The following is a 27,576-nucleotide window of genomic DNA, read 5'->3' as shown; positions in this document are numbered from 1 at the left end:
GGGTGTTGAGACAGTATCAGTGCTCCTGCCATGGTCTGCATGTTCACAGCTTAGTCAGCAGTGCAGTATTCTGTGCGCTCTGTCTTAACTGCAGTGGGGATCTCTCCTCAGCCGAGCATGAAGGGAAGAACACATGAGTGCCAGTCTTGCCTTCCAGGAAAAGCCATGGCAGGCACCCCATTTAGAGTTCTGCTCTCAGGACACAGATGTGTGCCCTAGGCCAGATCTCCACCTCACCAGGGCCTGGGTGTGGGGGAGACAGGGCTGGTGGGCACAGCACGGTTCCCCTCTTGCCTGCTCCCCCATTTTACCCCACAGCCTGTCTTCTTTGAGATTCAGGTTCACCTTCATGTCTGTTTTGCCTTTTATGGTTAGAAACAGATGAAAATATCTGGGTATTTGATGGCAGCCTTCAGGGAGGGTATGAAGTGCCTGAGATTCCGAAATCCCCCCTTTCATAAAACACTGACCTCATCGGACAGACTAGTTCCCTTCTGGATTTGGAGAACATGAATCCTTAAAATATCAGACTACACTGAAAGAAAAAGGTGAATTCTATGGCCTCAGTTGCCTTTTCCACAGCCCTTTTGAATTTCTCTCACCTGCTCATTCTGAACTTTACAGGACTACAGACCACGCGATTGGGAAACCACTTGGAAGACCGAGTCAACAAGTTTTTGCGGCGACAAAATCATCCTGAAGCTGGGGAGGTCTTTGTCCGAGTGGTGGCCAGTTCAGACAAGACTGTGGAGGTCAAGCCTGGGATGAAGTCACGGTTTGTGTGCAGACATTGTGCCATTTTCTAAAATGACACTGTTCCAGTGCTTTCCCCACTTGTTTAAACAGAGACCTTGCTTTCTGGCAAGGCTTTAGAGTGCATAATTTAAACACTTTTCAGAGGTTAGTATGTAGCTAGCTAGCACTGCTCTCTATCCCAAATTCATCAGGGTAGATAAAAGTCCCAGTTGAATAAAAGTGTCACAAAGAACAAGATCACAGCTCCAAGCTGCCCAGTCCAGTGGGAAGAGCTCTGGGCTGGTAGTTAGAAGAGAAGACAGGCCTTTATCACCTCTGCCCTGAGCTGGTTTATAGCAGCAGATCTCATTGTAAAGCTCCTTGTAAACATCGACTCTTACTAACAGCAGATTCTGACTTTTATTTCAGGTTCGTGGACTCTGGGGAAATGTCTGAATCTTTCCCTTATCGAACCAAAGCTCTCTTTGCTTTTGAGGAAATTGACGGAGTGGATGTGTGCTTTTTTGGGATGCATGTCCAGGAGTATGGCTCTGATTGCCCTCCTCCAAACACAAGGTAGTTCTCCATCTCCTTTCAGAGGTTGTCATTAAGCATGTTGTGTTACAACAGACCAAGGCTCTATCTGTGTGTCTTAGAGAACCTGTGTGCTTTAGAGCTGGATTTAAGTTAAATTAACCTATGCTTAATTAACCGGACTAGTTAATTTTAGTTTTCTCTAAGCCAGTGGGAAGTGGAAGGTTTTGATGACTATTTCAAGCATGTTTTGTATTGTGAGTAACTGTGGGTCATGGTTCTGGTCTTGCTGTTGTCCCTGTGTTACCTGGGGCAGAGAAAAGTGTGGGAACCACTCCATGAGCCCAGGCATTCTCTGATGCACCTGGTCAAATGAAGTATCCTCTGCCAAGAGTTCTTTCATGTTCAGTCTAAAATGTGGGTGAGAGGGAATTGAAAGTGGCTTTTCTTAGTTTGCCCTGATCTTTCTGTGGTTCTCTGTGGTAAGTGATGCCATTGCTTCTCAGTTTGGCAATGAAATTGGATTCCATTTTATTGATTGGCAGTGGCGGTTGGTGATGGGAATTTTCTTCTCTCTTGTTTGTGGCCAGTGTAAATGCTATCAAAACAAAATTAATTGCTGGAGCATTTTTTCTTTGGATGCTTGTGTTTGGTTTCAAGTTAGGAGTATACCCTGAACTTTCAATTAATTTCTTACTCCCACCCTTCAGGCGTGTGTACATATCTTATCTGGACAGTATTCATTTCTTCCGGCCCCGATGCCTTCGGACAGCTGTTTACCATGAGATCCTTATTGGATATTTAGAATATGTGAAGAAATTGGGGTGAGTTTCATTCAAATTTTCCAGAACTAATAAAAACGCCATGCTTAATTTTCATTATATATTTATTTTGTGAAATAATAAGAGTGTTTAAGTTTTATGTGTTTTTATTTTAGCATCCTTAGATGTATTCAGAAGTCTCCAGAGCTCCCTCTCTAAGTGCTCTTGGGACTCCTCACACAGTGCATGTACTTTCCCTGCCTTTGCATTCTTTTCATTCTTTTTTCATTCTGGTCTCTTTTTTAAAAAATTGATTAAAGCATATTTATATCGTAAAATTCACTTATTTCAAGTATACACATCAGTGATTTTTAGTAACTTTACCAAGTGGTGCGACCATCACCATAAATCAGTCTCAGAACATTGTCATCCCCCAGTCAAATCTCTGTGCCCATTTGTTGTTAATCCTTGTTCAATCCCTGCCCCGAGCAACCACTAATCTACTTTCTGTTCTCATAAATTTGCCTTTTCTAGATGCTTCTTATAAATGGAATCCCATAATATGTAGTCTCTAGTGTCTTACTTCTTTATCTCTGTTTTTATGTTCTAGATCTGTCACATTCCTTTTCCAAATTTGAAAGTTAAAGGTATTTGATTAAAGTGTCTTAAACAGAATGAATGAGATTTATTTAACTTTAACTCCTAGGAGGAAATACTCAACTGCACAGGAGAAAGTAGATAAGAAACTCAGTGCATACCTGGGTAGAAGCCATTTGATCTATTTGATGTCGCCATCGTCCTATGCTCTCTCCTGTGCTCACAGGTTCCCTAGCAGCCTTGGCCCCTGCCCGACATGCAGACCTAAGGAAGTATTTTAGGGTCAGTTTCCAGGCGTGCAGAGATTTGGCCTTTCCCACCCACCCACCACCCCCACCTCCCACCCCCCACATTGGTTTGGAACCTCTCTGTGCCTCTTGCACATTTCGCCACAAGCATTGTGGTCATTTCATTGTTTTCTTTTTTCCTTATAGTTATTTCTGTTCTGCTTTGGTCCATTCCTCAGCTGTTACTCTTTAAAGGCGGGGCCAGTTTTGCTCACCACTTTTATCTGAATTGTGTGCGTGTATGTGTGTGTGTGTGTGTGTCATGCAGGTATGTGACAGGACACATCTGGGCCTGTCCCCCAAGTGAAGGAGATGACTACATCTTCCATTGCCACCCCCCTGATCAAAAAATCCCAAAACCGAAGCGCCTGCAGGAGTGGTACAAGAAGATGCTAGACAAGGCGTTTGCAGAACGAATCATCCATGACTATAAGGTACCTGGTGCTGAAAAGTAGGGTATGGGGTGGCTTTGTCACCACTGATTCACATATTTTCATGTGTCTTCCTCTTGTATTTACATATGTTAGAATTGTATTCACATACGAGGATTAGAAAGCAAAAAAAAATGTATGAAATAAAAATTTAGAACCATCTTATCTACAGTCTTATCAAGATTTTTAGTTGGCAGTTTGAAAACAGTGCCATTGTGATGCCTTTGTTGAAATCAGCGTATCTTAGCCATTGTGCACCATGGGAATGCGCAACACTGGATCCTCTCCAGTGTCACAGTCCCATGCCATTCTCTCTCCAGGAGTGTCACTCTGGTCCCCTCATCTCACTGCTGTGCTTTTGTTCACTGTCCAGGACATTTTCAAACAAGCAACTGAAGACAGGCTTACCAGTGCCAAGGAACTGCCCTATTTTGAGGGTGACTTCTGGCCCAATGTGTTGGAGGAGAGTATTAAGGAGCTAGAACAAGAAGAAGAAGAGAGAAAGAAAGAAGAGAGCACTGCAGCCAGTGAGACGACGGAGGTAAAGCCCGCATGTCCCCACCACCTCACCCTCCTCAGGAGCCCCTCTGCCCCAGCTGTGTGCTCTGAAGGCTGAGTTCTGTCAGGTTGAAGAGTAAACATGTGCCCTTGGGTTCACAGGACGTGGTCGTCTTTATCTGTGGTGGTATTTTCATGCATAATCTCACTTCGTCACCACCCACCATAGGACTGGGGCCTGGGAGCACAGCTCACACTGGGCACTGGGCAAGCTAAAGTGGGCATTGGAGACAGCATCACCTAGCAGAAGGAGGACAGGAGGTACTTGCTCTAGCATCTCTAAGCAGGACAGACAGGGCTAAGACAAAGAAAGATGAGAGAAGGAACAGATGGAGACAAGACGGATACATCATGGTCAGGAACCAATTAATTGATTTAAAAGAGTACTTGAGGAAGAGGCCCTTAGTTGCCAGGCCTCGTTCATTTGCTTTGTTACAAACTACACACATACACACAGCTCTTTTCTGTGGTGTCTGCACTCGTGTACTCCAGTTCCTGCTGTGTGCAGGCACAGGTCTGAGCAATGCAGTGAGAACTAAGGAAAACTCCATCCCTATCCTCCAGGGGTATACTAGTAGGAGACACAAGAAAAATAAACACATACCCAGCATATTCTGAAATAGTGGTGGAAGCTGTGGAGAAAAGCACAGGGAAGAGGAGGAATGGAGGCACCTCCATGGGTCCTGGTGGGGTGGCGGGGGCAGTGGCATCTGAGCAGAGACTTACCTGGTAAGAAGGAGCCCAGAGGATTGAGGAGAAGGAGCTTCCACCAGGAGGAAAAGCATAAGCGTCCAAGTTGTGAGCAAGTGTTCCATGCTTCGTGGTGTCCAACAAGACATTGTGGTTGTTCCAGTTCAGCTCGTAGCTGTAGAGTTCATAAGAAGCATGCAGAGTGTTTTGAGGGTAGTGCCCCTTCCCCCCGCCCCACCCACCGGACTTGAGGCGGATCTTTGCAGCATGTGAGGAGAATCCTGAGGCCGGGCTGCTTGTTATGTCTTTGCTGCCTCTGCCTGAGGAAGGAGGAAGAGCGAGCACGTATTTGGGGGAGAAGTCAAGAATTGGTTGTGGACTCGTTAATACTTAGATGCCAGCTTGAGGCCCTCCTAGTTGTGCTTGAGGGCCTTTGCAAGGATGGCATTCAGAGCCAGGGGTCTGGAATGACTTGCCGAGTGCTGCTACTTGCCAGGCAGGGTACACTTCACTGGAAGGTCTTGCACTCAGCTGACCTTTGAAGGGTGGGCCAGATTTTAATGGAAACTCAAGGTTCCAGTGGGGGAGAGACCAGAGCTAACCTGTAAACCTGAGGTCCCTCTGTGTGCCCACTACCTCCACACATGTCTTGATGGGAAGTGGCCTGAGTTGGAATGTTTATCCCAGGTGGTAGAAGATGGTGGGCAGGTTGTGGCAGGAGGAGGAGAGTCTGTCGTGCCCTCACAGCAGAGCTCCCAGGACACATGACTCTGAAGGGGACTCAGACCCCAGGCCTGTGTCCCATCCAAGGTGGACGTGTTTGTCTCTAGCCTGGCAGCAGTGGGGCTCTCTGAGAGATAGAAATAGATGAGGGCTGATGCTTGAACGGGCTGTTGCTGGCTGTGGACTTGAATGGGGAAGAGAGGGTAGAATGTGAAGGTGGAAGACAGAAGCACAATTCTGTGAATCCAGTTCACAGAGACAGCAGAGACATTGGCTTAGTTATAGACGGCATTTCATTTGGAATACTGCTTTGCCGTTAAAAGTGGTCTTCAGTGGCGGGAAATGGGAAGATGGGGAAAATGCTTGCCATAGTGGGGAAGATACAGGATATAACCCCAGTGCAAGTATATAACCTCAACTTTGTGAAGAAAAATCACACAAAGTGATGTGCAAAGGTGCTATTGCTCTGGTGGCAGAAAATTATTTGTATTTATTTATTCTTTGGCCATATTTTCTAAAGTGTGCAGTGAATCTATTTCTTTTAAAACTTTTAAAATATAGTCTATGGCCATGCCACCCTGAATGTACCCGATCCCATCTGATCTTGGAAGCTAAGCAGGGTTGGGCCTGGTTAGTACTTGGATGGGAGACCACCTAGGAAGACCAGGTGCTATAGGCGTTTAAAATAAATAAATAGATAGCATCAATCGATATATCTTTTAAAATATAGGCTTTATGTTTTAGAATAAAGGCTTAGAAAAAACTTGAGCAGATAGTACATATACTCCAGCACTAGTTTCTCCTGCTGACAACTGCATTGGTGTGCTACATTTGTTACAGTTGATGAATGGATACTGATAAGTCATTGTTAACCAGAGTCTGAACTTCATTCAGTGTCCTTAGTTTTTTAATTGTCAGGACTCCTTGGGCTCAGCGGAGTAAAATCCCTGCTTCAGTTCTCATCACCTTTCTTCCGCAGTCTCCTCTGAAGGCTGCAATTTGTTTACAGCCCACACATATATAGGGGTCTGGTTGGTGGTCTCCTGCCACCAAGGACCTGGGAGCTGGGAGTCCTGGCTTGATAGTGGGCTGGGAAGAAGAGACTGGGCTTGTCTAACAACTTTATGTGTTGTTGTAGGGCAGCCAGGGTGACAGCAAGAATGCCAAGAAAAAGAACAACAAGAAAACCAACAAGAATAAAAGCAGCATCAGCCGAGCCAACAAGAAGAAGCCCAGCATGCCCAATGTGTCCAACGACTTATCTCAGAAGCTCTATGCCACCATGGAGAAGCACAAAGAGGTGAGACGTGGGGCAGGTTGCACTGCTGGGCCCAGCTTTTGTGTCCTTCTGGGCCAAGATAAAGGAGGAGGGGTTGCTGAGAATCCACAGTCCTGCCCCTGGCCAAGAGGAGAGAGAAAGCATGGGTGGCAACTCCGTTCCGTGTTCTCCACTGGCTGTGTAGGAGGACCAGCCCCTAGAAGGCTGAGCTGGCTGTTTGGGTAATGCCATGTGACACATCACCAACTCAGTTCAATCCCAGGGAGCTGTGCCTTTTGACACACAGCAGGTGTCAGGTCAAGCTAAGCACCATCTCGGTACTGTAAGCCAGGGCTAGCCCTGGGCCAGCCAGAGCCAGCCCTCCTCAGCACTGCTGCCCTATTCTCTATGGGCTGACGTCACTCTTGCTGTTCTTCCTGCAGGTCTTCTTTGTGATCCACCTTCATGCAGGGCCTGTTATCAATACACTGCCCCCCATTGTTGACCCCGACCCCTTGCTCAGCTGTGACCTCATGGATGGGCGTGACGCCTTCCTCACCCTCGCCAGAGATAAGCACTGGGAGTTCTCCTCCCTGCGTCGGTCCAAGTGGTCCACGCTGTGCATGCTGGTGGAGCTGCACACCCAGGGCCAAGACCGCTTCGTCTACACTTGCAACGAGTGCAAGCATCACGTGGAGACTCGCTGGCACTGCACTGTGTGTGAGGTAGGCCCGTACCTCCCTCCCCGTGTCTGCGCTCTGACAGAACTTCCAGCAGAGATGAAGTCCAGCACAAGTCTGGGGTCCCCTTGGCTGCTCTCTGGCCTTCTCTGGTCTATGTATTTGCATTTTAAGTTGAACTATTAGACCGTTGGCTTTTCCCAGGAAGGAAGAAAACCGCTGGTTCTCTCAGGGCACATTTGGTTGTGAGATTATTATTGTTGAGTTCATAAATAAAAGGATCCAGCTCAACATTGGTTGGGTTTCTGCTGTGTGCCCGCACTAGCCTTAACACCAGACATCAATGGTAAGAAGCGGCCAGTCTCCCTTCATGGAGCGTGGTCTGGTCCTGACCAAATTGAACATGACGGTGGGGCCATCGATGTGTGTTCAGAACACACTTGGACAGGCTAGTCTTCCAGGGGTCAGCAAGCACTGACTTGTCTAGGACAAGGAGATGGTCACAAGGTACTTGTTATTTTGTTCCCTATGTTTCTTTAACCCCAGCTCTATGTCAGGCACATCCACAGGCCTTGTGGTGCCAGGGCAGGAATGTGGAGAGAGCAGGAGAGGCACTGGCAGTGTTTTGGTCCTGCCAAAACTTTGTCTGGTTTTCCTTCCCTATTGTCTGCCGGAATCCCTGTGGTCAGGGGTCTGGAAACCTTCCTCCCTTGTCCTGGTTGGTACCCTGTGGCAGCACCACTCTCTGGCTCCCTTCTGCAGAGGTCTTGACTTCCATGTGAAGGGGTGGGGGTCTGTCCCTTTCACAGATGGGTCCCTTTCATGGGGTAAATCAGGCTGTTGTGGGCCCTCCACCTCCTCCCTGCAGATGGTCACAGACTCCCACACAGTCTTCACCTTGTCTACCAGAGTCAGCGTCTGGGATGGGGCTCTCTGATCTCTGGGGAGCAGAGCAGGGCCTTTATTAAGCCTTCATCTTTATTTTTTGCTTTCTGTAGCTTCCTTTTGTCCTCTCCCTCATTTGCTACTGCTGAGATTTTCATGTTCTTTCTATGAAAAGGTTATCAATCCTGGTCATAGGGCTCTGTTCTCTGCTCTAGCACTTCAGTATCTCAGTCTCTAGATGCAGGTGGCTTTTAGAAACCTGGGTAAGGGAATTTTGTCACTGTGATTTAGGCGCAGGGCATTCCTCCTGGTGAATTCCTCTCAGCCCCAGTGTCCTGCTGGGCTGCTCTGCAGAGCTCTGGGGATGCTTTGAAGACACCCAGTAGCAACTTTGCAGAGTGGAGGCCAGTCTCTAGGAACTAGGTCTGTGGTACTTCAGACGTTCACGTGGTGCTTGAGAGGAAATGGGCCAGCCTCAATCAGTCCTTCACTGTCAGGTGTTTCAGACCTGGAATGGGGGCGGGATGGCTAGGTGCCATTTCTGGGGGCACAGACGAAGGAAAGAAAGGAGGCCAGTGTCCTGCCAACACACCCAAGAGCCTTGCATGAACATAAAGTCACACACTGTGTGCACATGTGCACCTGTGTGCCTGCTCATTGAGAAGGACTGGTGGTGCCCCTGGAAGAGGGTGGGGTCAGAGTGAGGAGATGGATCTCTTGGTCTCTGGATCCTTCTGGGCTGTAGGGGAGGTCCCAAGAGTGAAGGTTCCGGAGGGCAACTGGGATGTCTGGTCCCACTGGGCCGAATGCTGACACTGGTCTGTCCCCCTTGTCCACAGGACTACGATCTTTGTATCAACTGCTACAACACGAAGAGCCACACACACAAGATGGTGAAGTGGGGGCTGGGCCTAGACGACGAGGGCGGCAGCCAGGGTGAGCCACAGTCCAAGAGCCCCCAGGAGTCACGGCGCCTGAGCATCCAGCGCTGCATCCAGTCCCTAGTGCACGCCTGCCAGTGCCGCAACGCCAACTGCTCGCTGCCGTCCTGCCAGAAGATGAAGCGGGTTGTGCAACATACCAAGGGCTGTAAGCGCAAGACCAACGGAGGCTGCCCGGTATGCAAGCAGCTCATCGCCCTTTGCTGCTATCATGCCAAACACTGCCAAGAAAATAAATGCCCTGTGCCCTTCTGCCTCAACATCAAACACAAGCTCCGCCAGCAGCAGATACAGCACCGCCTACAGCAAGCGCAGCTCATGCGCCGGCGGATGGCCACCATGAACACCCGCAACGTGCCTCAGAGTCTGCCTTCCCCTACCTCAGCACCGCCGGGACCCCCACCCAGCAGCCCAGCACACCCCAGACACCACAGCCCCCACCCAGCCCAGCCTTCACCTGTGAGCATGTCACCAGCCGGCTTCCCTAGCGTGGCCCGGACTCAGCCCCCCACCACGGTGTCCACTGGGAAGCCCACCAACCAGGTGCCAGCCCCACCGCCCCCTGCCCAGCCCCCACCCGCAGCAGTGGAGGCGGCCCGGCAGATTGAGCGCGAGGCTCAGCAGCAGCAGCACCTGTACCGGGTGAACATCAACAATGGCATGCCCCCAGGGCGCACGGGCATGGTGACCCCAGTGAGCCAGATGGCTCCTGTGGGCCTGAATGTGCCCCGACCCAACCAAGTCAGTGGGCCTGTCATGCCCAACCTGCCCCCTGGGCAGTGGCAGCAGGCGCCCATCCCCCAGCAGCAGCCGATGCCGGGCATGCCCAGACCAGTGATGTCCATGCAGGCCCAGCCAGCTGTGGCTGGGCCACGGATGCCCAATGTGCAGCCACCCCGGAGCATCTCACCTGGTGCCCTGCAGGACCTGTTGCGGACCCTGAAGTCTCCCAGCTCCCCGCAGCAGCAGCAGCAGGTGCTCAACATCCTCAAGTCAAACCCTCAGCTGATGGCAGCTTTCATTAAACAGCGCACAGCCAAGTACGTGGCCAGTCAACCCGGCCTCCAGCCCCAACCCGGCCTCCAGGCCCAGCCTGGCCTGCAGCCCCAGCCCGGTCTGCACCAGCAGCCTGGCCTGCAGAACCTGAATGCCATGCAAGCTGGCGGTCCACGGCCTGGCGTGCCTCCACAGCAGCAGCCAATGGGAGGCCTGAACCCCCAGGGCCAGGCCTTGAACATCATGAACCCAGGGCACAACCCCAGCATGGCGAATATGAACCCGCAGTACAGAGAGATGCTGCGGAGGCAGCTGCTGCAGCAGCAACAGCAGCAGCAGCAGCAGCAACAGCAACAGCAGGGCAGCGCGGGCATGGCCGCAGGCATGGCAGGGCATGGCCAGTTCCAGCAGCCTCAAGGACCCGGAGGCTACCCTCCGGCCATGCAGCAGCAGCGGATGCAGCAGCACCTCCCAATGCAGGGCAGCTCCATGGGCCAGATGGCAGCTCAGATGGGACAGCTTAGCCAGATGGGGCAGCCCGGGCTGGGTGCAGACAGCACCCCCAACATCCAGCAGGCCCTGCAGCAGCGGATTCTGCAGCAGCAGCAGATGAAGCAGCAGATTGGGTCTCCCGGCCAGCCGAACCCCATGAGCCCCCAGCAACACATGCTCTCAGGACAGCCACAGGCCTCGCACCTCCCCGGCCAGCAGATGGCCACGTCCCTTAGTAGCCAGGTGAGGTCTCCGGCCCCTGTACAGTCTCCGCGGCCCCAGTCCCAGCCTCCACATTCCAGCCCGTCGCCACGGATACAGCCCCAGCCTTCACCACACCATGTCTCACCCCAGACTGGTTCCCCCCACCCCGGACTCGCAGTCACCATGGCCAGCTCTATAGATCAGGGACACTTGGGGAACCCCGAACAGAGTGCAATGCTCCCACAGCTGAACACCCCCAACAGGAGTGCATTGTCCAATGAGCTGTCCTTGGTCGGTGACACCACAGGAGACACCCTAGAAAAGTTTGTGGAGGGTTTGTAGCATTGTGAGAGCATCGCTTTTTTTTTTTCCCCTTTCATGTTCTTGGACCTTTTGTACTGAAATCCAGGCATCTAGGCTCTTTTTATTCCTAGATGGAACTGCAACTTCCAAGCCGTGGAAGGGTAGATTGCTGTTTAAAGAAACAATACAAAGAATATATTTTTTTGTTAAAACCAGTTGATTTAAATATCTGGTCTCTCTCTCTTTCTCTCTCTTTTTGTTTTGTTTTTGTTTTGGGGGGAGGGGGGTTTGTTTGGATTCTTTTGTCGTCATTGCTGGTGACTCATGCCTTTTTTTAATGGGAAAAACAAGTTCATTATATTCATATTTTTTATTTGTATTTTCAAGACTTTAAACATTTATGTTTAAAAGTGAGAAGAAAAATAATATTCAGAAACTGATTCCTGAAATAATGCAAGCTTATAATGTATCCCGACAACTTTCTGACGTTGGCGGGAAGATTTTTTCTATTGTGAACTCTGTGGGCGTTCTCCAAGTATTACCCCTGGACGATAGGAATTGGCTCCTGCGTGCACACAAGTACACACCCACACACATCTATCTATACATACTGGCTCAAGCCAAACTCTTGTCTTGCAGATGTAGAAATTGTTGCTTTGTTTCTCTGATAAAACTGGTTTTAGACAAAAAATAGGGATGATCACTCTCTTAGACCATGCTAATGTTAATAGAGAAGAGCATTCTTTTCTTTCTTCTATGTGAAACTTGAAATGAGGAAAAGCAATTCTAGTGTAAATCATGCAAGCGCTATAATTACTATAAATAAGAAAATTCAAGAAGATTCAATCACTGTATAGAATGGTAAAGTACCAACTCATTTCTTATATCATATTGTTAAATAAACTGTGTGCAACAGACAAAAAGGGTGGTCCTTCTTGAATTCATGTACATGGTATTAACACTTAGTGTTCGGGGTTTTTTGTTATGAAAATGCTGTTTTCAACATTGTATTTGGACTATGCATGTGTTTTTTCCCCATTGTATATAAAGTACCGCTTAAAATTGATATAAATTACTGAAGTTTTTAACATGTATTCTGTTCTTTAAGATCCCTGTTAAGAATGTTTAAGGTTTTTATTTATTTATATATATTTTTGGAGTCTGTTCTTTGTAAGACATGATTCTGGTTGTTTGCTCATAGAGGAGAGGCGGGGGCTGAAGTCCTGGTGGCCATACGGGTGTCAGCCAGGCTCAGCCAAGGCCTAGAAGGTTCTCTTTCCAGTGGTGGCTGCATACATTCGATGGGTGGGGGGATTTCACCCACAGAGTTAGGGACACAAGTGGGTCAGAAATAACATTTTGTCTCCCATCCACCTCCCCCGTCTTAGCCACCCTGCCCCCAAAAACCAGACTAGAGAAGGTTCCCGCAATTGTTTTCAGCTCCCCCCACCCCTTCCTATATAAAGATCTTAGAATTATCACAAAAGGTGCTTCAGGGACTGGAGGTGGTTCATAGCCTCCCCCCCAGAATTCTAGATTCGGTAGGGGAAGATGCTGCCACACAGCATATCCCACCGTGGCCTCTTACACTAGGCTGGACAGACAGAGCTCTGGCCCTTTATTCTCCACCCTTTAGAAACAGTAGTGTGCTGTCCTCCCTGGAGGCTGTTGAGGGAAAATGCCTGGAGCTCTGGCCACTAGCTCTGCTGTGCTTGCAAACCAATCTCCAACTTCCAAGGATACTCGCCTCCACTCTGGGTCCTATTTTAGGAGTCCTTACTGAGGGCTAGAGTGCTGTAAAAATCACATCTAAGAGAAGGACCACCTCCAGGAGAGCTGAAGCTAGTCTTCTAAAATGTTCCTTTTTCAGGGCACCAGTTAGCTGAGTCCTTTCTCTTTTATCTCTTGTCTCCCAACCGAGGGTTGTCTAGGTGGGGGGTTGTGGTGTTAAATTTAGAAAGCAGGATCCAAGTAGCTTCTCTTTTGGCCCTGTATTCACAGAAGTATTTTCAAAATACTTGATTTGGGAATCTAAATTTGAGATTTTCTAAGAAATTAGTTGTAGCACAGAACTTAGAATCTTGGGTTTTAATGTAGATTAATTAAGCCAGGTAAGAGTGAGAACACCATTTAGCACCATCAACCAACTCCCATCTCCACTTCTCCCAAAAGGGAAAGCTAGGTCATGGCCCTCCGATGATGATCTGGCCATCCCTCTTCTACTGCTTGCACCCATGACCCTCTTTCTCCCCTGAAGAGAATCCCTGAGCCCATGATAAGAAGGGGTGAGCCATCTGAGACCCGGAGGAACAGCTCCAGGCCTGTACTTGGGATGTGCAGCCCTTTAACACCCTCAGTGGAGGGCATCTTTTTCAGGTCATCTTGGAATCCAGAATGTACCGACCTCATCTTGGAGTCACCTGCAATCCAGATGCTAAAAGATGCAGCTGAGGGTGTGGTCTGTGGATGCCCATCCCGCACTTGTCGTAAGGAAACTTCTGTAAGAGCTGGAAAGTCCCAACCATGTGTCTCATGCTGTATACTTAGGATGAGAAGAAAAAAGTCCTATATTTGTGATCAAAAAGAGGAAACTTGAAATGTGCTGGTGTTTATAATAAAAGCTGGTAAAACTGCTTGGATTCAAAGATGGTTCCAGTTGGCTAATGACCCTTAGAATTAGCTTAGCAGCCAGTCAGCCTAAGGGCTCAGTTGAATTTGTCTAGTGCATGTGTTTATGTTTTTGAGAATTTAGCATGTTAAAAACAGGAATAGAATGCAATTTCTGGAAAACCAGAAGTGGAGAGGCTCCTGCTTCTAAGATCTCAGGCTGAAGACAGCTTTCTCCTTTTGATTGCTGTAAAATAGTACCAAAATTTTTAAGCCAAAAAGGGCTTCTAGGATTGTATGAGAAAATAGGCTACTCCTTTGATGAAGGAGCTGAGTGCTGGGTGGTAGCTAGTACACCATAGCTAGTACACCACCAGGAAGTTCTTCACCCAAGGTCAGTTCTGGGAAGTAGACACTGCAGCTATTCCTTGGCAAGTAGATGCACAGCAGTATGTAGGAATGGGGACAAGGCCCACTTGAGATCGTAAAGCCACATTGCTCCTTCCCAGGATGTCCCGTGTTCATGAAATTGCGTGACTCTCGTACAATTTCATTGGGCAAAATCAAGAGTAGGGAAAGGTCAGTATCAAATTGAACTGATTAACACGCAGGCAAACAGGCAAGACTGAGAAACTTTGGATGAGGAGATGAGAAGGCAAATGGTACTTTCAATGTGCTCAAGCCTTTCTATAAAGGATTTACTAGGGTCTATTGACCATGATATCACTGAGGGATTACTTCACTAATCTGAAAAGTTCAAAGAGCACTGACAATGTCCAGAGAAGATATTCTTAGAAAGGACAGTTAGGGGTGTGTCTGGCTCCTGCATCTGGGCATGTGCCCCTGTAATGACAGAGCAAGGCCACCAGGTTCCTCATGCCAGGACTCTTCCGTGTCCTCTCCAACCTCACCCAGGACCCCTCACATCTGGGCAAAGGTTGGGGACCCACAGAAGAGGGAAGGTGGGTTGGTTGTGCTGCTTTACAGGAAGTGGTGGGAGGTCTACTGATGGATAGTCTTGGGGACCAAACGCTGGCATCGGTGAAGCTGTGCTCCCAAAGCTAGCTGTAGAGAAAGGGACAGAGAGAGAAACAGTAGACTTTGGGGCTGTGCAGGAGGTGTTCACAGTCAACAGGTGTTCAGCAGCCAGAACTGGTGTTGCCAGTGAGAGCAAGATCTCTGCAGGCAGAAGCAGAGAGAACCCTCAGAGCTTTGAGGGAAGCCAATCCTCACTGTTCCTCACCCTCTAGACACTTGAGTTCTGAGCTTTTATTTCCTGGGAAAATAAAAGAGGTCCTAGTGTAGGAAGAGGACACCAAGTGTCAGAAATAGCAGGAAAGATGAGTGGGCACTGAGCCAAGGCCCCTTTCCCTCCAGAACCAGCAATTTCAGAAAGCCCCTCCTGACACCTGCTTCTAGTTGACATTCAGGTAAGCAGGCTTTCTCGAAGCACTGAGTTTGTTCACTGACCAAGCACCGAGCAGATCCTAGGCCCTGAGATACAGCCCTTGGAGAACTCAATTACAGACAACTACTGGAGGAAGGTGCTAGATGGTGGTAGTACTCAAAGCCAGGGCACTGAACCTAGTTTGTGCTAGAAACAAAGATGTATTTTCATCAAGGCCAATAATTGCATAGTGCGCCATAGTTTGAGAAACATACACATTCTCCTTGGCACTGCCGTGTGTTCCTTAAGACTGCTTCTCTGGCTCTAATGTGCATATGGATTATCTGGGATCGTTCTAAAATCCTGGTTCAATATGTCTCGTGGGTGGGAAGACCGAGTTTTTGAGTTTCTAACATGCTCCCGGGTGAGGCCGCTGCTGCTAGCTCTCAGCTTACACTTTGAGGAGCAAGACTATAGGGGACCAAGAACAAACGATCTTGACTTTAAAACTGCCTTAGTCTTAATGTTCATGATAAATGTGGGTGTAGGGAGAAGGGATTTGGTCAAGTGGTTCTTTGGCCTCCGTCAAGCTGGAACCGCCTGTCTCCTTTGTCCTCCTGGGCCTCCCACCCTCTACAAATCCCTGAAAAAGTATGTAGTAGGACTACTGGCAGCCTGAGGTCTTCTGGCCAGGACAGGAGGCAGACAGAACTGAATCTTGAAGCACCCCAGGGGTCTTACAGCCCTGAGTTACCTGAAAAAGTATCCTATATTTTGTTTGCCCTGGGACAGAGGTACAGGATGCCATCCTGTGAAGTGCACATGTAAAAAGGCAGATTGTGAGGAAAATAAAGAAGGGAGTCGCATCTTGCTTGTTTTTCTAAAGAAATAGGAGGGAAGCCTCACCCTGGCCAGTCTCCTGGGCACTGTGACTCCATGGGGTGAGTGCTGGGTCAGTCCCAGTCTTCCTGTTTTTTGAGCTACAGGCACAGCACCATCAGAAGAGACCTGGTTGACACCGATGGACCATGGTCCCCTCTCTCCTGTGCCCAGGAGGCATTGGCACCTTCAGAGAAAACATCAACGATCTGCATTTCCACCTGATCTTCAATACCCAACTGGTGCAGAGTCCTGACTGAGGGGACCCTCCTCACACATGAGGAAACAGTCTTGGTGAGGGAAACTCTGTGAAAGCTGCCCACCTACTGGAGCATGACGCCAGATGCTGCTCAGGCTGCCACCTTGGCAGGGCCTGTGGCTGGAGTAGAGGCCCATGGCAGCCAGGCAAAGAGCCAGTCCTTGAGGGACGCAGGGCCTCACTGGCACAGAGCACACATTGAGAAAGGAGCCTTGTAACCACCAGAGAGTCATGCTGAGCAAGGAAAGGGGCCCACAGACCAGGCATTTTCACACAGCCTCTCCGCTCCCTCCAAGCATCGAGGTAAGAAGGAAACACAGGGCCATCAGCTTGGCCCAAACATACACATACACATGCATGCAAACACACGTAGAATGGAGTTGCTTTTTCACGCTGTAGAGTCTCTCAAACCAAGCCAATTCTCACTTATCTTTCTTCCTGAAAGCAATAGACATAGTAGGCTTGAGATGTGGTGGACATTTTTTCTTCTAATGTCTCATCTACAAGGTGGGAAAAAAGTGTGGTCTGAGCTCTTTGGCACGAAAGAAAGCATCTTTCAAAACATGCCCTTGAAGCCAGTTCACTGAGTGGTATTCCCCAGCAGAAGCTTCTGTGAACAAACAGGGGTAGAGGTTACCACCTCCACCCTGCTTTCCCCAGAGCCAGAGTCACTCAGAAAAGGCTCCGCCAGTGATATTTCGTGGTTGTCTGGACTTAGCTCTGTCTTCCATTTATCATGTTGGACAAGGAGGCTGGGAGCCCACCAGGATGGCCCATCCTGTCCCTCCTGCACAGATGTTGTTCACAGTGGAAGGGGAAGGGGTTGACAAGGGTCACACAGCTAGTGGGTGGCCGAGGAGCCCCCTAGAGGGGCTTGGAATGACTACCTATGCTATAGATGATGAAAAGGTCCATTTACCCCTGAATGTGTGGGGTCTGTGCAATCAACTTGTGATATTCCCAGAGTTCTTGATGGTGGAATTAAAAGTGGCCACTGGCAAAGCAGAGTGAGCCGTTTGGAAATAAAGCCTCAGAGTCAGCCAGTGAAATTAGAAATGTTCTTGTAAGTTCTAGGCCAGGTCCTGCTAAGTGGCTACACGGGCCTCCACGAAGAGCCTCTGATCTTGCTTCTGGCCAAAACCCATCATTGGCATGTGTGCAAGTGGGGGCCAGGGCCTGGGTTCCCACCATATCTAGCTGTACTGCTATGGGAGGTCTCTGACATTTGTCTAACATAATAAGATAGTTGTTAAGTGAATCAGCAAAACACTAGTTTCTGAGTTCCAACCCCTGCTGCATTGGCATCAAAGTCTTGAAAAGGTTGAGGAAGACTTTAAGAAATGCACAAAATCCTGTGCAGGTGCCACCTGGCCATTAGTTGCTTCTCTGAATTTGAAAGTTTTGATGCCTCAGAAATCCAGGGATAATTACTGCCTCTAAAGCTGTAGTCAAAAGCCTATAAGCTGCAGCTGCCCTTTTCCCGGACCAGGTCTGTATAGGTCTGTATCTGCTGGGGAAAATCCTTGCTCCTGAAGCCTGAACACTAAGACAATTAGAGAATGAATGGCTTTCAGACAATACCCAGCATTTGCAGGACTGTCTGGGAGTTTCTCTCCTCAACACTCCCATTTTTAGCTTCAAAAAGTAAGCTGCCTTATAAGAGGATCCATGAAATAAAAATCTCATCATTCCTGGGACCTTTCCAGGCCAAGAAGTATCATTCAGCTGGAAGCCTTTGTCATCTGGTAACTCACAGGATGCTACCCTTTCTCCCTCCCCCAGCCCCTGGTACTCACCCTTCTACTTTCTGTCTCTATAAATTTGATGACTACCTACTTCATATTAGTGGAATCATATAGTACTTGTCTTTTTGTTACTGGCTTATTTCACCGATCATAATGTTCTCAAGGTTTATTCATGTTGAAGCTTGTGTCAAAATTTCCTTTCTAAGTCTGAATATTCCATTGTATATATAGACCATGTTCTGTTTATTCATTGTTCTGACCATGGACACTTGAGTTGCTTCTACCCTCTGGCTATTGACCACTAAATAATACAGTGGTCATTTTTCATGACCCTCAGCTCACCCCAGGGGAAGGCAGTGACTTTGGAGAAAGAACAGGCAGCCTCATAGTGGCCACAGTGATGGTCAGGAGACCCAGGGGTGTCTCCCCATCCATTCCTTCTCCTGCTTCTCTGTCTGCTCTCCCCAAGCCAGTCTCCATTCTTCATCAACTGAAGTACATCTACATCTATTTTTTTTTCTCTTTCCATTTTCCTTGGGTATATCAGGGATGTAATCTGTCCATGACTCCATCAAGACTTGACTTTGATCCCCATGCACCTTAAAAAGCCACAGTTCCCTAGGCTACTAGAGGATGCAGTATCACAGAGAACTGTGGTTGAGGGTTTGTCTTTGAAGGCCACAGGCCAAGAGAGGACAGAAGGCTCTGGTAAATGTGTCTGGAACCTGGTAGGTTTGCCCTCCACAGAGCCTTGGTTCTGCCTGTCTCGGCAGAGGTCCCTCATCCTTAACTAAAGTGTGGGCTTCCCTCTTCCCTTTGCCAAATACTGCTTCCCTTTCCTGAAATAAAAGCTAGATCTCTCGTCGCATAGACCAGTGTTTCAGCTTACAAGAGATGATTTCCTAAGTGGAGTGAACAACAAATGAAATGTGAGGCTGAGAGTAGCTGCAGTGACATCCTGGTAATGGCTATGCCTTGGACAAGCTTGGTATGTCCACAGTGTGGTGAGGGGAGGAGAGAGGCAGGAGCAGGTTATGCAGGGCTTGGAGGCGGAGGCAGTAGGGCTTGGAATTGATTATAAGTGTGCAGGGAAACCACTGGAGGCCCCTGAGTGAGGAGTATGTGATCCAGCTTAGTGCAGAGAATGAATGGGGTGCTAGTTAGGAAGCTACTGGAGTTATAGGTAAGAGAACTCCTGCTCTTCCATCCAAATTTGCCCACCTCTTTTATGTACTCCTTCTGAGTTGCTTCAGCCTGGAACTTGGGCGGGAGTCATCCTTGACACCTTCCACCTGGAAGCATTCTGCGACATCCCCTCCAAAGTCCCAACTATGTCCAGGCCCCATGGAGGACATTGTTGTGGCTCCTGTACTTTGAAGCTTTTGTCACAATCTCTAGTAACCCCGTTTTTGTACAATTATTTGAAGGTGGCAGTGACTCTTTAGTGTGCCTCAGAATCATCTGGGGAGCCCCCTAGGCCCCACTTCAGGCTTGGAATTCTGTGAGAAAAGGATTTGGTTTGAATCCCTAACAGCGGGGCGAGAGAAATGGAATGAATAGCCTAGTTTTGCTGGTGGGTGTTGGTTCTTGAGTTCCACAGTCTTGGTGTAGACAAGTCAAGCCTTAAATTCGCCCTTTCACTTCTTTTAGGTATTTGGCTTGCCTTGGTTGGAAGAGACTGACTTCTAACGGTCTGGAAGAGTATGGCCGAAGACTTACAAAGACCCGGGAGACGTTAACTGTTTCTGCCCGAGAGCCGCCCTTTCAAATCATCCCGAGTGGCAGCGAACATCTGCTCTACTTTAAGGATTCACAAACTGGGGCCCAGCTAGCCGGGGAGAGTCTAGGGCAGCTCTGTGCTCTGCCTATCGCCCTTGACAACGCGACACAAGGTCACGGAGGTCCCGCCCCCAGACCCGACTGTCCCCATGATGCCACCGAGGTCCCTGCCCACCCGCCGGCTCAGGCAGCGGACTGGGCAGCCCGGCGCGCACCGTGACGTCACCCACCCGCGTCCGGGGAACGCCCCGCCCCTGGTGCGCGCGGCTGCGCGGGCGCTCGACACGACGGACATGGCGCGTGAGCTGCGGGCGCTGCTTCTATGGGGACGCCGCCTGCGGGCGCCGGCGCTGGCAGCCGCCGGGGCAGGTGAGGGCAGACGTACCGGCGGGCAGGGGCGGGTAGGCATGGCCCTCTGAGGCTCGGAGCCCGCTTCATTCTCTGGGAGACAGGGGTACGGCACCCTTTGCGCGGCACGGAAAACTGAAATTTATGCGCCAAACGCACGACGAGCGGCGAATGCCGAGCCCTCGGTGTGTCCTGGTTCCACAGGACCCCGCGCTGCCCGGGTGTCCCCAGGAGGTAACGCGGTTGAGCTCCGGCCCGTGTGACTACAGCAGGGGCTTCTTTTCGGGCTAGGGTGAGGCAGAGGGGCCGCGCGGGCTCTTCTTTCCTGGCGCCGAAGACAGTTTCGGAGAGTGAAATCCGAGGGCACGTGTGCGCTGGGAACAGACTTCAGTAGGCTGATCACTTAAGTCCCATAGTTGGGCTTTTCTTTCTCTCCGCCCCCCAAGTTATTTTATACACTAGTAATGCATTAGCCACTTGCTCCCTCGTTCATTCGACACAAACCAGAGTGTCCACTCCGTCCTGCATGGCACAGTGCAGCGAACCAAACCGAGAACCGGCACCCCGGTCCCTGGGATTGGTAGGTGCTGAAATAAATATCGAAAAAAAAAATAACCACAGTCTCTCCTTTCTCACTCCCCACTCGGAAGTAACCACAGATGAACCTGTTTTCTTCCAGGCTCTGCACAGTAAACACATGTATAAATATACGTGTCTAACTTTTTACATAAAAAGGCCTAAACCGTATATAGATTATGCTACAAAATTTTTAAAGCTCCTACACATCTTTTCGTCAGTATGCACCGTTCTACGGCTTTCCAGTGGCTGCATAGTATCCTATATTGCGGTTGTATCATCATTTACTTAACATTGTCTTATTCATAAACGTAATAAAGATTATTTCCGGGTTTTTTTTGGAGGGGCGAGGGTTATTAATACTGTGTAGAATAGGCGACTATTTAAATCTTGTGCACGTGTGGTATTTCTTTAGAATTACAGATTTAGAGTTTTAGAATTGTTGGATTGAACCTGTGCGTATTTGAAATGTTAGCTGATATTGCCAAATTGCTGTCCAAAAATATTTTATCGTTTTATGGTCCTATTAGCAGGGAATAAGACTACCTATATTAAGGTGTCTTCTCCAACACTGACTATTACATCTTTTCTAAACCTATGGTGTATAGACTATTTTTTGTTTAATTTACATGGGTACTAGTAAGACTGTTTTCATTTAATAGCTGTTTGTGTATCTTCTATGAATTTCCTTTTCATAGTGTTCACAGTTTATTATCTGAGTTTTAAATTTTGGTGTAGTCTCTTTTAATCATGATTTTTTAAAATAACATGCACTAGCAGATAAGACAACTAAGTTTTATCACTTGCTCATATCCAACATCTTTTTTGGATTTATTTTCTGTGCTATCAGTATATTCTTGTGTTAGTTCTGCAGAGAAAGTCTGTAGGTTGTAAATTTTCTAAGCCCCACCATATCTAAAAAGATTTTTAGTTTGCTCTCATACTTGGGTATTAATTTGGCTGGGTGTTGCATTCCAGTACAAAATAGTTTCCTCTAAAGAGTGATATTGCTCTTTTGTCTTCTAGCATCCTTGTTACAGATGAACAGTCACATCAACTTGATTGTTTCTTTAGTAGCCGATTGTCTTTTTCCATTTCTCTGGTGGTTAAGATTTTTTTTTTTTTATTGTTCATGTTCTAAGGGAGCAGTCTCCAACCTTTTTGACCCCAGGGGCTCGTGCTCCTATGAGAATCAAATGCCTGATGATCTGAGGTAGAGCGGGGGTAGTGATGCTAGTGCTGGGGAGTGGCTACAAATACAGATGAAGAAGCTTTGCTCGCTCGCCTGCCGCTCACTTCCTCCTGTGTGGCCCAGTTCCTAACAGGCCACAGACTGGTACTGGTCTGCAGTTTAGGGTTTGGGAGCCCCTGTTCACTGGTACTGGTCTGCAGTTTAGGGTTTGGGTGTTCTGATTGTGTGTTTGTAATTCATTCTTTTTACCACATAGTGTCACTTAACATTGGAAGGACACATCAGTTTTCAGTCCAGCCAGATTTTGTTTTCTGTTTTTTTTAATCTCTTTCCTTTAATAATCTGTGTCCTCTGCTGCTATTTCTTTTGCAGTGGTTCAGACATTCTTTTGCTTGAATCTAAAATACAGAACCTGTTCTTGGAAGTCTTCTATATTGCAGTTGCCCTTGACATCGTCACCTGGATAAGTATGAAGGTATAATTGTTTGGATGGATTAATTGGCGAATTTAGCCAAGAAAATATCCTATACAGTGTGTGTGGAGGGTAATAACATGGTATGAGAATTCACTTACGCAGAAAATTCAGAATTCTTCTGTATTCTTTCCTCTTTTCCTGGGAAAGTGTTGCCAGATTTTAGCATGCGCTTGGGTTCACACCTAGGACTCTGACCACATGTCACCATCATCCCAGTCTCTGTGGACTTTTTGTTTTTCATTTTTGTTTATGACTTAGTTTATCAACAAATATATATATATTTTAATTTTTTAAAAATTTTAATTATTTATTATTATTTATGACTACAGCACCTGGTCTTCCTAGGTGGTCTCCCATCCAAGTACTAACCAGGCCTGACCCTGCTTAGCTTCCGAGATCAGACATTGGGCTTGTTCAGGGTGGCATGGCCGTAAGACCATGGACTGTGGCACCTGGGACTTCAAAGATGACGTGAGCCTTTTGTCTGGCTCATAGGTTAGTGGGAACATGTGGCTTCCAGGCAGTATACTGGGTTATGCTGGAGGCATGTGTGGAGTATCAGGGAGCACAGAAATGTAGTTGACTGTGTAAGCTTCACAGACGAGAGCATACATGGGCCAAATCTTGAAAATTTCAGGCAGAGTAAGGAAGTGCCTCTTAATTTGGTTTGACAAGAAACTAGGAGTATATGGCAGTGAGGGTGAATGAGGCTAAAAATTATGTCCTTTCTCATCTGTTATATGTAAACATGGGAAAGGACCACATCCTTCTGTAATCATCAGGATAGTCACAGTGCCAGATCTAGGTCAGTGTTTAGAGAACTCATCTGCAGTCACTGAGCTCCACACACACCTGACTTTCTACAGTCCCTCAGGACCAAGTGGCTGATTAAGTAATTTCCTTTATTGTGAATCTTAAGTTGACTGGTAGTTGGGAATCAGCAGTATTACAACCAGCAAGTAATTCTTTCTCTTAAAATGTATATTCATGATAGCATGAGTTTCAGAGCCTGAGTTATCTGGAAAATGAAATGTTAATACTAAAAATATAAACTACCGTCAGATCTTTCGCCGAAGCTCCAGCAAGTATCAGAAGTAACTGATTTGCCGGTAGACCGATGATAAAGCTCTTTTCCAAAGAAGAGAGATGATCCTGAAAAATCAACAATAGATTTAGTCTCCAAAAGCAAATGTGTTTGTGTTGTAAGGCAGTTAGGCTAGTGGGTTGGTCATATCATGTGGCTAGGAAACTGCCATGGCCCCCGCATTCCTGAGCCCTATTTCTTAATCTTGCAGGATTCTCTTGTTCTCAAGGTTTGACATTGCTAGAATGAGATCATGAGGTAGTCACGGTAGAACGGTTGGTGCTCAATTTAAAGTTTTATGCTTTTTCCGTTCTCTGTAAGCTCAGATCTTTGCTGGAATTTTCTGCCTTGGAAAGGGTTGAGGAGTTCGCTTCGAGCACCAGAAAGGTCAGAAGAGTGGGGTTCCCCTGTTTGTTGGAGGGCTCAAGCATTGCACATTTGTTTATTTCCCACAGTGAACCCCACATAGACCCTATCCAGCTGAAAAATAAGTACTTTTATTCTTTTGTTGATTTAATTTGCTCCTTCCCTCTGTTCTTTCTTTGGGGCACGTGCTGTTTAATTTCTGCCCCTAACGCCTCTTGTGCTTCAGCCTTCACAAGTATTCAGGCAAATTTCAGATGTTCCCAGGCTATTTTTGTCATGAGAGAAATAGCACTTGCTGGCCAGATTTCACTCTGTATCTGTGAGACAGCTGTTTATGCTGCTAATATGGCATGATGATATAGGTTTTGATCCTTAACTGCTTAGAGTTTGAATGACGTCATCTGTATAAACTATGGTGCTGGGGCTTAGGGCCAGCAGCAGGAAAATATGTGTGTGGCTCTACTGCCCAGGAGGTACTAGGTGGGCCTTTATCATAAGGGCGTGAGATGCTTGGGTGTGTGCATGGTCGGAGAGTGGGGAGGTTGAGTGATCTAAGCCATATGCAGAAGATCAAACCAACCCAAATGTAATAGATTAGCAAAGGCCTTCTTAGTTATCTGCTTACTTGGCCAGAACTAAGACCAAAGAAAAATCTCCAGATGTTTTGCTACTGCCGTGCAAGAAGAGAAGGAATGCAGCTCGAAGAAAGAGGTGGGGAAAGTGACGTTTATGAGAAAACAGTGTAGGGAAATAAACATTTCTCACGCCCCCCCCCGCCCCCCGCCAATGTCAAACTCTGGGTTGTAAATATGGCATAGCTGATTTCCATAAAGGAGATGGTTACTGAGGCCAGTGGTGGTGTTTATTGTCTCAGACCACAGCGCCGATTCAGGAATCAATGAAATATATCCAGTTCACACTCAAAGTGAATTGCTTTAGGTTCAAAGTCAGAGGATGTTCTTGAATTGCATTTTGGGTGCCCTTACTGTAGCCAGCTAGATTTTTTGTTAAACACCATCCTACTCAGTCTTGATATGGAAGACTCATCTTTTCCTAGGAAGCTACTCTTTGCTTAGTCCACTAAGAAGTTCTGTAACATTTAGTAAAGATAGATTTCAGGATGTTTATTTATGATATAGCTAGTTATTTCTGCTAAAGCCACTAGGAATTAGCTAGAGAACCAGTGTTTATTCAGAGGCCTCATCTCCACTTGCTTTTTAACCAGGGGAATGCTGAGTCATGGGTGTAACTAATTTTAAAAGAATGGCTCAGTATGTAGCAGCCATATGATCAAGAAATGTGATTGGAATATAAAAAACTAATTTTCAGATATCCAAAATGAATACCATATTTAAAAAAAAGAGCAGACTATATAGTCACACTATTAAGAACAAATAGAAAGGTCAAAGTCTTTCTAGTGGAACTGGATATGTCAGGTAGCTGATATGGCACCATGAAGGAGAAATGAAGAAAGCACATTGCCATTGTAGTTTGCTCACGTCAGTATTCTAGCATTTACAGGGAAAGGAGTGCCTGAGTGAATTTTGCATGAAGCTTACTTTTAAAGTAGTAAAACATTTCGTTTTAATCATTATGATTAAAAGACTTTCTAAAACAATCATTAGATGGAATATAACTGAACCTTTCTTTGATGTTTCCAGGGCCAATAGTGTGAATGACGGTCCTCTTTAGTAATACACAGGCCCTCTGGGATGTGACGGCTCTTGAAATGGCATCTTGAGTATTTCTGACTTTTTAGCCTCCTTTACTCTCATTTAACTTGCCAGGCCTCCCTAGGGCTGTGTTCCTTCCTCCTCTCGCAGGTTTTAGATGTGGGCTGGCAAACTAGACGATAAAACTTGTTAGCAGCACATTTTTTAAAAAGAAGGATTGTGAGTGGGGACTGGAATAATTTTATGTGACTAAAGTCGGGGTATGGATTTTATGTACTGTATTTAGACTATTCAGAGGTGCGCCTCTCCTTTGTTTTTGTTTTGTTTCTTTATATTCAGGGAGTTGATGTTTCTTGATAGAGTGTAAGTATAAGACAAGTATAAGTTTATTAGAGAATGATCTCAAAACAGGCTCTGAAACATAGTATGGTTTAAGAAACAGTGAAAGTGTTAGAGAATTCCAGAGGTAAGAACGTGGAGATTTTTGAAGGAATGCAAATCTTTATTTGATACATAAGTGGAAAATGAAGAGCTTTCTGTCTACAGTATTGATATACTTAAACCTCACGTGAAATAATTATAGAACTTAAGAAACAATGTTTAGAGAAATTTCAGATGTGAATCAAATAGCTAACCTGTGGTATCTGGTTAAAATGGAGAGAATAATGGAACTGTCCAAGTTGACTTTCTGAAAAGCAGAGAATTTCATGCTTACAAGCATAAAACTATGGTAAAATAATTGGAGGTATTCTGGGGAGGGGGGGAAGCTAGAGGCTACATTCCAAAGAACTGTAGTTTTCCCAATATAGTATTTCCACTTTGTGGGAGAGCATTAATTCTGTTTTTCAGTGATCTGGAAGTACTTTTTAGTTTACAGAATTTTAAACTTACAGAGTAAACTTATTTTTTAAAAAAAATATTTTACTGAACCCAAAGCTTTAAAATTAGAGATGTATAGGCTGAAATTAGATGAGTGCATTTCAAACTTTTTTTCTCATGAACTCCCTGTAAGAAATGTATTCACATCATGACCTGCTATACAAGCATATATATATACACACACACACATACACACATACACACACACACATACACACTGTACAAATATGTGTACATATTTAGCTGAAAGTTTTATAAATACTCTTATGCTACGCATTCTTCTGCTTTCATTTTTAAAAAAGTTTTACTTTAACCCACTGAATTGATTTCATAGCCACTGGGTCACCGATTTTAACCTGTGGTCTGTGAAACATTTTGTTATGCGGCTGTACCTTCTGAGGAAATAACCACGTGTTTATCAAGGGTCTGCTGTCACACTAGCATCATCATGGGAACAATAAAGACATGAGACAGTCAAAGGTTTAGCATACTGGAATATCTTCTACATAGTGTAGCAACATGAGTTCATTAAACAGACATCTGTGGTGCCTGCTGTGTGTCTGACACTGTTCTGGGTGTTATAGGATACCCAGAGGACAAAACAGACAAAACTCCTGGTTCTGGATGGTGCTGGGGTGGAGTGGGGTTGGACACAGACAGGTAAATGCTATATGGATGTTATGTGAAAAGTTCTGCGAAGAAACCAAAGCAGGAAGGGAATCTCGATAGAAATAGGGTGGTCAGGGAAGGCCTCCATGGAAGGCGGTGTTTAAACAAAGCCTGGACAGAGGCAAAGGTGTCTGGAGAAGAGTGTTTCAAGCAGAGGGGAGCATCCCGTGTCAGGGTCTGGGGTGGTGTTTTGGAGGGACAGCGAGGAGACTGGGGTTAGTGCCAGGGGCGCCCTTGAACAGAGTTAAGTGTGCCTCATTTGTCTGAGTGTGACTTCACAGATTGAGATTTGGGTGATGGGTAAGACTAGGTAGTGAGTTAGAATTAAAACTAACTTTACAGTTTTCTGAAAAATTTTGTGTTTTTATTGAGAAAGGAGTCCTGTTTTCCAGAACAAACTGGTACAGTGAAAAAAATCTTCCACCCTGACTCTCAGTGTACTGCCCAGCTATGCCAGAAAAAGCCTCTGCAGCAACACGCATGTACACACCCACATTCCCTTAGAAAAGAAGAGAAACTACGCTACACTGGGGCATATCATACTATACTATATCGAGGCACAGATTGCTAGTATCCCACAGTG

The 27,576-nt window shown here is 46.9% G+C and overlaps 2 protein-coding genes, 1 non-coding gene and 1 pseudogene across 6 annotated transcripts in view; 3 read left to right on the top strand and 1 right to left on the bottom strand.

Annotated features, from left to right (window-relative positions):
* CREBBP (CREB binding lysine acetyltransferase) overlaps positions 1–11,301 on the top strand; it is a 118,580-nt gene extending 107,279 nt beyond the window's left edge. Inside the window, 10 exon segments of the mRNA XM_039885162.1 lie at positions 625–775; positions 1,165–1,311; positions 1,980–2,093; positions 3,183–3,348; positions 3,719–3,886; positions 6,455–6,616; positions 7,018–7,299; positions 8,979–9,474; positions 9,477–9,528; positions 9,530–11,301. Coding sequence (XP_039741096.1) covers positions 625–775; positions 1,165–1,311; positions 1,980–2,093; positions 3,183–3,348; positions 3,719–3,886; positions 6,455–6,616; positions 7,018–7,299; positions 8,979–9,474; positions 9,477–9,528; positions 9,530–11,114 — 3,323 coding nt within the window. The 3' untranslated portion in view covers positions 11,115–11,301.
* Positions 5,877–5,995, top strand: LOC120620568 (5S ribosomal RNA). Its single transcript, XR_005657938.1, has one exon. It is a non-coding gene; the product is annotated as a 5S ribosomal RNA (ribosomal RNA).
* An 8,622-nt stretch (positions 11,302–19,923) lies between the features above and the next one.
* Positions 19,924–27,576, top strand: part of TRAP1 (TNF receptor associated protein 1) — a 45,712-nt gene continuing 38,059 nt past the window's right edge. For 2 of the 4 annotated variants that reach the window (XM_039885168.1, XM_039885167.1), the window contains exon 1: positions 19,953–20,100. In XM_039885168.1, the coding sequence (XP_039741102.1) occupies positions 20,025–20,100 (76 nt within the window). In that variant the 5' untranslated portion in view covers positions 19,953–20,024. Of the gene's footprint in view, positions 20,101–22,301; positions 22,323–27,576 lie in introns of those variants that run through there. The other 2 variants (XM_039885170.1, XM_039885169.1) reach the window with 2 other exon arrangements.
* Positions 22,643–22,758, bottom strand: LOC120620680 (uncharacterized; annotated as a pseudogene).

This window comes from Pteropus medius, unplaced genomic scaffold (genome assembly GCF_902729225.1).
Source record: "Pteropus medius unplaced genomic scaffold, Ma_sr-lr_union100, whole genome shotgun sequence".
NCBI lineage: Eukaryota > Metazoa > Chordata > Mammalia > Chiroptera > Pteropodidae > Pteropus > Pteropus medius.
Note: the sequence above shows the minus strand (reverse complement) of the source record. Positions and strands in the feature narration are given on the sequence as shown.